This window comes from Pollachius pollachius, assembly GCF_949987615.1.
Source record: "Pollachius pollachius genome assembly, chromosome: 14".
In the NCBI taxonomy this organism is placed as follows: Eukaryota; Metazoa; Chordata; class Actinopteri; order Gadiformes; family Gadidae; genus Pollachius; species Pollachius pollachius.
The window spans coordinates 16,292,346-16,303,533 of record NC_136947.1 but is presented as its reverse complement, the minus strand read 5'-3'; the positions used below and the strand labels follow the sequence as shown (position 1 = coordinate 16,303,533).

The 11,188-nt window shown below is 47.8% G+C and overlaps 1 protein-coding gene across 2 annotated transcripts in view; it reads right to left on the bottom strand.

Moving 5' to 3' along the window:
- ephb1 (EPH receptor B1) overlaps positions 1-11,188 on the bottom strand; it is a 159,669-nt gene that overhangs the window by 44,958 nt on the left and 103,523 nt on the right. For both annotated transcript variants that reach the window (XM_079750905.1, XM_079750906.1), the window contains one exon: positions 1,084-1,208. In XM_079750905.1, coding sequence (XP_079607031.1) covers positions 1,084-1,208 — 125 coding nt within the window. The remainder of the gene's footprint in view (positions 1-1,083; positions 1,209-11,188) is intronic.

The window sequence follows — 11,188 nt, the reverse complement described above, 5'->3', positions numbered from 1 at the left end:
GCGGCCCACTGGAAGACTTTGCAATACTTTGAGATGTAGAAGTTTCTGGGGATTTTGTACCGGGGCCGGAAGTGTTCGCCGTAACACAACACACGCCGACTGTCTCCGGGTGACATAGGAGCAGGGGAGGATAAAAAAAGAAGGAATCCCAACAGAATAACTGCAACCTCACCATAGCTATTGATCAGCGCTCTCCGGAGGACAAACACAATGGAAGCTTCGGGAAAAAGCAGGGGGAAAACCAGCCTCGCCATTGGCTGTGCGATCTCGGGGTATCGTCCTTGGGTCAATGCTGGGAGGGTGGGGAGGGGTTTGCCTTTTTAATAAAGCAGCCGTGTTGTTGTTTTTTGCTGGGAAGCAGACTGGTCGATGCGGCTGCAATCCCAGAAGCAATGCATTCTCACAGCGGGATGTTGGTAGTGGACTGGTGGTCGGTGGGGTGGTGGTGGTGGTGGTGGTCGGGTGGTGGTGGTGGTGGTGGTGGTGGTGGTGGGCGAAGGGGTGCAGTGGTGTACGAGTCTCGGAGCGGAGGTCAGCCTCTGTTCTCTTCAGCGGGGGGGAAACCAAAGAACAGTGGGAAAGAGGGAGCGAGCGCGGCCGCCCAACATGTTATCAGCCTGGGGAGGGGAGGGGATCGGGGGGGCTCGGGGATGTCCAGAGGAGGCGGCTGGTGGGGTGGGTGGGTGGGTGGGTGGGGTGGGTGGGTGGGTGGGTGGGTGGGTGAGGGGGGGTGTTGTTTGAATTACCGCTGGCAGGGGTAGCCGTGTGTTGATCCAGTATTCAAAGTAGGAGAAAGCGTGACATTTTCAATTCATTCATGAAGACCATGTTGACGCTCATGTTAACTCCAGGACCAGCCAATGACAAGATAATCAAACATTATGCAAATATCCCCAAAATACCACGTGTTCAAATACCTGATTTGCCCTGACAATGTATTAAAATGTGTCCATTGTTTTTTTTAATTAAGTAGAAACAGTCTCTGTCTCTCCCTGTCTCTCTGACAAACACACACAGAGACACACACACACACACACACACACACACACACACACACACTCCACACACACATTGCACCCGTACCTTCTCGTAGAAGCGCAGCTCGTAGTCCAGGATGATGCCGTTGGGCTGCTCGGGCTGTGGCCATGACAACGTGAAGCTCTTCATGGTGGAGCTGATCTGGTGCATGATGGGAACGATGGACGGCGCTGGGGGACAGAAGGAAAAAAAAAAAGAATGAGGCATAAAGTTTCACAACCCCAAAATGGGAGCATTTCATGTCTTGTCAGACTCAGCCCAGCACAGTAGCAGACGGATACTGCCGCAGAGAAGATAAGCAAGTCATTTCAAAAATCCTCCACGCCCATTCAACAGCTCAATTGTGCTCGCCCAGACTCCCCCAGCCGTAGCATCAGGGAAGTTACCAGCGAGGAGACAATCGGCGAGGTCCTACTCATCCTTACACGGTGACAAAACATACCATTCATGGTGAAAGCCCCCGCGGCCCAAGCCGCAACGGCCTGTTTAACGCTCTCCCGTGTGCTAAACTTTTGTTCAGGAATCAAATAATGCAAGGGGGTCTTCTGTGAGGCGGGAGGCCGCAGCTGCAGCGTCTATGCTCCGTTTAAGCCCCGGCACACCTGAGTGAACACGTATGGGCTGTCAATTAACCCAGGCACTCAGCACTCTCCTGCTCAGCCCACCGCTTTTGTACCCCACTGTCGCAAGCGCCCCCCGTCAGCCTCTAGCTCTGCCACCCCTTGTCACATGCTGCCCCCCAGAGACGACGCGGGATTGGAAAGCGGGCACACATCAAGGCATTTATGGGCACGGCAGTGTTTGTGCACTCGTGTGCGTGCGTGTGTGTGTGTGTGTTTGTGTGTGTGTGTGTGTGTGTTTGTGCACAAACAGAAAGTGTTTCTGTTTGTGTTCTGCTTCTTGTTGTAGAGGTTGATAATGGATTGGAAGGTCAAGCTGCAATGCCCGAGATGTCATATCGCTTGTTTAAAGGTCAGAGAGATCAGTTTGGAATTTACATAAATATACTTCTGCACTTTTACCTTATGCACTCGTTTTGGAGCAAAGAACATCAACTCTGTTTTAATTGCACCAAATTCCTGAGGATTTGCTAAAATTAGGTCAATGTCTTAAGAAGGCAAATGCCTTAAGAAGGCAAAAATATGAAAGAAAGGTAAGAATATTTATCATTAACGCCGGATAAATTCAAACCATACACCAAAACATTCACAAAAACCTGGACGTAAGGCAACAGTGAGTCAGGATAACGAATGGCTTATATTAGGAACCTAGGATTCTACCCAGAGTGCTTTGCTTTACTCTTCTCTAGTCTGAATTCTTACTTCTCTCTCTCTATGTCTCTCTCTCTCTCTCTTTCTCTCTCTCTCTCTCTCTCTCTCTCTGTCTCTCTCTCTCTCTATGTCTCTCTCTCTCTCTCTTTCTCTCTCTCTCTCTCTCTCTCTCTGTCTCTCTCTCTCTCTCTCTTTCTCTCTCTCTCTCTCTCTCTCTTTCTCTCTCTCTCTCTCTGTCTCTCTCTCTCTCTCTCTCTCTGTCTCTCTCTCTGTCTCTCTCTCTCTCTCTCTCTGTCTCTCTCTCTCTCTCTGTCTCTCTCTCTCTGTCTCTCTCTCTCTGTCTCTCTCTCTCTGTCTCTCTCTCTCTCTCTGTCTCTCTCTCTGTCTCTTTCTCTCTCTCTCTCTCGGCTCTCTCTCTCTCTCTCTCTCTCTCTCTCTCTCTCTCTCTCTCTCTCTCTCTCTCCTCCCTGATGCTCTCTGCCTCTCAGGCTGGTTCACGCTCCATTGACCAGGACCCGGCCGGGGCCCTGGGCCGCATTATCAATTACCAGCCACAGGCCCACCCCCCCCCACCCCCCCCCCCCCCCCCCACACGTCCACCCCCATCTGGGACAAGCCCTGGGGAGTGTCCCAGACGCAAATTCCTCATTTGGAGGGATAGGGGAAGGGGGGTATAAATGGGAGAGGCGGGGAAGATGGGGTGGGGAGTGGAAATGGAGTTGTGCGGGGAAAAGGAGTTGTGTGTCGTGTAACAAAATAAACAACCACAACATAATGGCGGCGAACAAAGCAATCAAAATCAGTTTTTTGCCTCCTGCAGTATTTTTTACGCGCAGAATAGGGGAGGGAAGGGACTAAGAGAGAACCTTTTCTTTTGACTTCCTTCAATGATGTTGAGATCTTTATTTGCGAGACTTTGTTTTAATAGCAAAATGTATGTTTTATGAAGGTTGTTTGACTGTGTCAAACAACCTTTCTGTCCAAGGTGTGTTCGATGCGCAAAATTGATAAAAACTTCACAGCTTCTAAAGCTTTGTTTGTGGACAAACACAGACTCCACACCACAGAACAAAAAACACGACTGTTTGTTTGGCAGCAGGATATGCTGCCAGTTTAAATTACGTAGACTGAAAAGGTAAATGCATCGTGCTTTTTTTCAGATGGGAAAACCCAAGAATTCGGTCGCTGTCGTTCTCTACTGTAAATTCGAAAGAAAAAGGCAAATTGATATCACCAATCGCAACGCTACGACGATGACAATGAGTTTCGACGTGGTGTTAGGGAGTGAAGGAACAGGAATCTCAGGCAGAGAGAGAGCGTATTCTAGTATTTCCTCCTGCTGCAGTGGCTGTTGCAGAAGACAACCTTGTGTTGCCGGCAGTGTGCGCGTTTAAGACGATTCCTCGGTGGCTAAACCGTACCCTGGGATCACAGATGGTTATCAAACACAAACGTGACGCGCATAAATATCTGCTGCTGGTGGATCATCTGTCGTCTACCTTTTGGCTTACAACCGCAGCTGCATTGAGCGTCCTCCTTTACATGCTGATGGACTGGATTTAGACCTTTCATTAGAGCGTCGCCAGAATATATAGTATATAAATATGTATAAATATGTGCACATATACGAGGTTGCTTAGAGGCATCCACACAGCACATCAACACTGATTACTAGTAGCCCTTAACCTAGAAATAATTTGTTTGGTTTCATTTTCCTCAAATCCAGGTACACAGATCATGTGAGACTAAAAACAGAGATAGAAAAGAGAGTCAACAGAGTCTGAGGAAACTATCAAGGCACGCACGCAGGCACACAGGCACGGGAGCACACACGGACGCACACACAGTGTAGAGGTGTATTCAGTGCACGTATGACTTGTGTCCTTGCAGTCCCTTGCAGTGCGAACTGCCCATCTCAGGGAGTGTCGCCCAGGCAACGAGGTTGAGGTTCAGCTCACTGATGCGCCGCTGTCCCTGCGAAACGCCCCCGCCACCGCCTTCATCGTACCAGCCCCCACCCCCAACACCTCTCCCCCCCCAGCCCGACGTCACCCAGGGAGGCTGACACTGACAGTGATCGGTGGCGGAGCCCTGCACTCCTCTCCCTCTCTCTGCCCTCTCCCTCTCTCTCTCTCTCTCTCTCTCTCTCTCTCTCTCTCTCTCTCTCCATCTCTCCATCTCTCCATCTCTCTCTCTCCCTCCTCTGCTCCTCCTCCTCCCTGTGGCCCCCCCCTGCTCCAGTTTTATCTGCCCCCTCTCGCTGCCCCTGGCTTTTAATGCAGAGCCCGGCGCACCATTAATCAAAGTCAAAGCCTGCTAGCATCTGGCATAGGGAAGGCAGCGAGACAGCGAGGGAGAGGGACAGTGCAAGATAGAGGAAAGGGAGAAGGAGAGTCAGAGAGAGAGAGAGAGAGAGAGAGAGAGAGAGAGATAGGATGAGCGAGAGAGAGAGAGAGAGAGAGAGAGAGAGAGAGAGAGATAGGATGAGCGAGAGAGAGAGACAGAGAGAGAGACAGAGAGAGAGAGAGAGAGAGAGAGAGAGATAGGATGAGCGAGAGAGAGACAGAGAGAGAGAGAGAGAGAGAGAGAGAAAGCATGAGTATAGAAGAGAGAGCAAAACATTTAGTTTAAAATAGATAGTATGGAAAAGAGAGCAAGAAAGAGAGGGAAGAGAGACAAGGCGTATTCGAGTACATGTTTGCTTAACTGTTCAACACATTGAGCCTGGCTCAACATCTCTGGCACCGATCTCCACCGTTGCTTGCATATTGTTATCGCCCTGTATTCTCTCAGCGTCATCACAATTCACGCCGCGTAGAGAAGGAGGTCGTGGCATCAAATGCGTACACTACACTTTTCTCTACTACGCTCCTTCTTTTTAAAACCAAACCCTGCAAAGTCTCCAATAAAAACGATTTCATGGCTGTAAGAGCTTATTCTTTATCAAATAACCGAATGCCCCAAACAAAAAAAAAAAGAGTTTGGTACATGGTACCAAGCAGAGTTTTCTGGGCTAAAGTCCATCCGGCTGCTTTAGCTACATTCTTCATTCAGAGACTGCTTTCAACCTTTAATTCCCAGCAGGACGCTCCTGTTCTGCCTCGTTTATTCACAGTGAAATATCTGGACCGAATTTGTGCAGTAATTAGTTAGATGACCTTCTGTCAGAGTCCCACTCTATCCACACCTCCGCTTGTACAAACACAGACAGGTCATGGGCAGTTATACACCCATAGATGCAGCATGCACACAGACACAAGCACACACACACACACACACACACACATACACATACACACACACACAAACAAACACAAACCCACAGACACACATACACACACACAAACACAAACACACACACAAATAGATACACAAGTATGGCCCACACACATAGAAACACACGCATTTAAAAAATAAACACGTGTGGGCAGTCAGAGACACACAAGACTAGACTGAAGTGCAAGAGCATCCTGTACCATTGTCCACTTCTAAGTGTTTGAGTTTGTGAACCATGCATTTCCCTATAGGGCGTACCGCTCAGCCTAGCTCCTATGGGGAGACCGCTACGGACATGTCTGGTCAAATACGGTACATGCCAGGTAACTAACAGGTCCCCATTAGGAGGTGCTCAGAGGGAGCTACTCAGCTGTGACCACACTGTAATGGTGTTCTCTGCAAAAATCCATGACCGAGGATTAGCTCAGTGCATTTCCTTCAAGGAATTATATAAAAAAGCGACCATCTGGAGGGATCTTAAAAATAGCTTCAAGTAAAATACACAGCGCAGAAAACAGGGCATACCTTCTCATACTTAGCTCAAACTTAAAACAACAGTTTGGCGGACATCAGATTTGGCAAGCTGCTTGGTAGAAATCAAGCTCAGGTTTTGTCGTTTTTTTGCCTATGAGTCACAGCCCATTCTTTCTTGGCCAAGAAACCCGGTCCAACATTTATGAGGACAGGCAGCAAATAAAATATCAATGTTAAAATTCAATCCTTCTCAGATGATGAAACTCAGTGCCATCAGGCCTCTGATACAAATTATTTTACTGGAGAAATAACCAGGAATCACTAAATATTTTACAAACATATAAAGAAAAGCAATGAACAAAAAGTCATACAAAACAAGTGCTCTCCATGGACCATTTCACTACAAACTTTTCTTTATTTGGTTGTTGATTCTCCTGTTTTTTTGGGCTTTCCCGCCGGAATGCTAAAATCTTTCATTTCGGCAAGATTGTTTGGATCTCACTGTGCCACACAGAGTCTTTGTATCTAGAGGACAAACAGCCAGCCGAGAGTGATTTGACCATAGAAGGCCGAGTCGGAATGATGTTTGCATTTCTGTGGGAACGTCTCTCCAAACAGTGGCGCTAAGTGGAGGAGGATTGTTTGTAGATATACTAGGCTTTTTCTGCGGTCTTGGGGGAGAACTGGCACATGATCTAGGTCGTGGAGCCTCTGCCAGGGAGATCAGAGAGCTGCTTAGACTCACACATCCCTGGCAGCAGTGGCGGTCGGGAGATGTATGGCTGTTTTTTCCACACCCATAAGTTCCCTCACCGGCCTCTCAGGGCGGTGCTAAGGTAAGGCGGAGGCATGGGATTTGAAATGAGATGTAGAGGAAGATGAGATTTGGGTTGGTTGGTGTCCCAATTGATGGTGTCTCTTCGGTGTCCGGATAGATGGATTATGGATTGGACTGTGGCTGCCATTTTGTGTTGTGTTCACAACATTTCAAAGAGCCTCCTTAGCACTGAGTCAGGCGCTGCCACTGTTGTGCGTTCAGTAATGCTTGACATTTGGTTTAGCATTTATTTGGCAATGCCCTTATGCCTTCAACAAAGACAAAATGACGTGGATTCTTCCTTTTCTGGCTGGATTGTATTATTATGCAGCAGAAAGAGTCAAACACTGGTTGTTGCTGTACAATTGCAAACATGGATAAATATGACGGCCATGAAAGATTGCCTTGGAGTGGACAGTATATAACCAGAGTGTGTTTGTGTAAGCTTGTTTGTTTGTGTGTGTTTCACTGTTTGTATGTGTGTGTGTGTGTGTGTGTGTGCGTGTGTGTGTGTGTGTGTGTGTGTATTTCTGTGTGTGTGTGTCTGTGTGTCCGCATGCGCACTTGTGCTTAGAGAGTGCAGGCCGTGAATGAACTCCTAAATCACAGTATCGATCAGCCCAGTCTGCCAGAGACACGCTGGGATCTAGGGCGGTTTAATGGCCTATTCTTCGATTTGCTGTGAAGCCCCTCAGCTGCCTCCTCCTCTACTCCTCCTCGACCTCATCCACCTCCTCCACCCCACACCTCTTCTTCCCCTCACCCACCTCCACCATCCCCATCCCCAACTTCACCATCATCCAGGTAGTCCTATGTTTCCCCCCCCCCCCCCCCCCGCCCCCCCCCAACCGAGGAACATTCAGCTGCATCTCGGTGTCGGGTTGTCAAACAGAGAAGAGGGTGTCAACGCGTCAACTGTGATGGGGCCGCGTCTCCCTGCGGAGCCGAGGAGTCAACATCTAGTTATTCTGCATTATTTCGAGAAACCCCGATAAGAACTCCCTTCAAAACCACCACCAGTCAATATTTTCCTACTTTCCCACCAGTGCATGTGGTGGATATCTGCCCTTTCATCCATAGAGTCAGACACAATACCGTGCGTGCATACATTCACAGTATGAGCAGCCCTAGTGGGAACGGAACCCCAAACCCTGGTAGTGTTTACACCACCCTCTAAGTGGAGCGATACAGCTCCCTAGGTGCTATCCCAGATCAAATGCATCGAGAGACTTCTTTTGTTTCGTCTCCGGTGTTTCCAATACTTTTTATATTTATTATCAGAGTATCGTCTTTCCTTTACCGGCTCGTTCGAATCCACGTATGAATCCCACTACGGAAAACTGAAGACAGAGCAATTACTTGGCTACAAAAGGTCCGAGCGAGGGGCCCCTCGGCTGGTGGGGTCGACCGCCGCCAGACACCTCATTACTGCAGCGAGACGGGCAACAATAGGTGCAGCCATTGCTTCCTCTAGCGTCTATATGTCAGGAGAGCTATTAGCCTGTCAATTGGGGACAGTTGGCTCCATTATGCCAACGTAATAATCAGAGCTATTTACTCCCTCATTTTCCTCTCCTTCACTCTGACTCAAGTTTTCTTTTCCCTATGAAAATATAAAACAATCCTCCATTTCCCATCTCTCTCTCTCTACCTCTTCCTCTCTCTCTCATTATCTCTCTCTCACTCTCCTGCCATGTCCTGACTCCATTAAGTGTCCTGGTTTCTCCTCAGACAAACACCGTCTTGCTGACTCATTGCATTCCTTAGAGAGTGGCTGTCATCATACACTGTATGCCTTCCGCATAGCTAACTTCTCAACAATTTCATTAAGCAGTCCATTATTGGTCGATGTCGAACTCTGGGACAAAAATGACTATTAGGAACTTTTGGATAGGATAAGGGTTATGTACAAGAGGTCCGTTGGCTTTTCAGCTCTAAGCCAATACTTCCATGGTCTCGCGATACCAGACGCGTGTAGATTTCGCCTTCTTGGAATTGCTTAATGTAAGTAAGTGGTTTGAACAGCGGAGAGAACAGCTGCCTTCAGACCTACGCAGCTTACATTTGACAGGAAATTAAGCCTTACCAGATATGATGCACTTCCCCCATGGAGATAAAGGAAATCACTTAACACAGAGAGAGCTTTGAAAAATCATTGAATATGGATGTCCTGAGCAACTTCACAGTGTTTACAATCAAGCAACCGCTGTTGAACATCACCGCCCCAATAGGAAGAGCCACCTAAAGATTGGTTTGACGGTCTAATTGATTCCACTCAATTTTACTCCTGGAGATAGCCATCAATCTCTGGTTCTGCAAAGCGCTGATGGACTGACTTCGGAGTCAGATGCATGAAGGGAACGGGTGAACCATTCAGGATATGGTATTGCATCATGTCAGATTCTACATCCATACATACCCTATACAACATAAGGTGAATATAAGAGACACATTTTTCTCGGCTAACCATCAACCCTCATATATATCCTTCACACAGGTGCTGCACAACTCACATTGGTGTGAAATGCAAAAAATAAGATACTCAACACAAAGAAAAGGGCCAGGGCGACAACTCTCCCCCTCCCCACTGACAACATGAATCCACTGACAGGCCCCTGCCTTCTCCCTGTTTCCGTTGCTCCTCATGCCTGATATTGGGTCCCATCGGCGAGTACAGCGGAGGACTTTGTCATCCAAGGAAGAAAGTGAATACGATAGTAATAGCAATGAAAAGGGCCCCCATTTAAATGTTCCACTTGGTCAAGAATGAAGTCCCTTGGTAGGTGCTACTGTGTACAAGTCAGAGTCCAGAAGAATAGCAACGGGGGAAGGAGAAATAACACACTGTAGCCAGCAGAGAGGATCCTTGGACTGTCATTTCCATTGGATGCTTTAGTTCATATTTCATCACAAGGAGAATATTGCAGACTGTGCACACACACACACACACGGTCAGGAATACACACACACACACACACACACACACACACACACACACACACACACAAAAATGATGCATGCATAGACAGGAGCACAATCATTCATACACACCCACGTCAGGCAAACAAACACACACTCACAGAAAGGATGCATGCATCTACAGGAGCACGATCATGCGAACACACATGCACAAACACATAAATACACACATGTGAAGCATGCACACATATATGTTCATGCTTGCACACACATCTAGATAAAAAGAAGGTCGAAAATAGCTTGTTAATGACTTGGACACACTTTTACGTTTATACAATTAGATGTACACTAAAATACATAATTATATATACATTTATTATTACATATCCATAAAAACAAAAACGTATGTGCTTATCTTACTATTTTAACACATGGCTCTGAGGTGGAGGCAGAGTCTCCCCCCGCTCCAGTTGAAGGGCTGGTGAGAGCCTTCCAGACAGCCCAACCTGTCCTCTTCTGGTCTGCACAGGCAGCTATTAGCACCACTCAGGCTACTGTGCAGAGCAGGACCACTGCTAACACGTACTCCCGGATATTTGAGGCCAGAATTGAGAAAAAATTCTATTTCTTTCTGTTAATATAAAGTATTTCCATTGGCTTCCTGTGCCTTCATGGAAAGGAAGGCGAAGAGAGACATGAAACCGTTAAAAGACAGGGGAACGATACGTAGCATATAGGACTGCAGGTAGGAATCGAACCTGCGTAACGCTAAAGTAATCTCGGATCCAGCAGTTCTACCATGTTATGGCAGAGCTTCTGGGGGGGAGACTGCACAGCTTGTGACGGGACCCAAAACGGCAAGAGGTTGAGTTACGCATTGTTACCTTTTTCATTACCGGGATATTCTACCGACGGAAAATCATTTGCTCGAGTGGATGAGGCCTTGAGAATGGGATTTTGATACGTTTATTTCTGGAGTGGCCAGTCCACTTGGTGCGGATTTTGGACCTTCACAGGAACCTTTCTACAGTTTAAGCGCTGGCCGTCAGCCAACCACGCGCTTTCAGATCCCACAACTCCAGCTCCATGATTGGTCGAAACAAATATGAAGCGAAAGAAAAGTCATACGCCTAGTTCAACCATATCTGAGCTGGTCTGCCCCTAGACTTTGGATATTTATCATTTGTGAGACTCCTCCACGGGGCATGCGGTGTGCGAGCAGGTCGATTGAGCCGGCGATGCAAGGCCGCCAGAAAAAAATCAGAGTTGGACGATTTACAGACGCGTTCGGACCGGGGCGCAGCCGCCCATGAAGGGAGGTTGTTGGGGCTGGCAGCCGTGCGTGGCTCCAAAAACAAAAAGTGAAGAAAGACCCGAGACTGGGGAGCAAGAG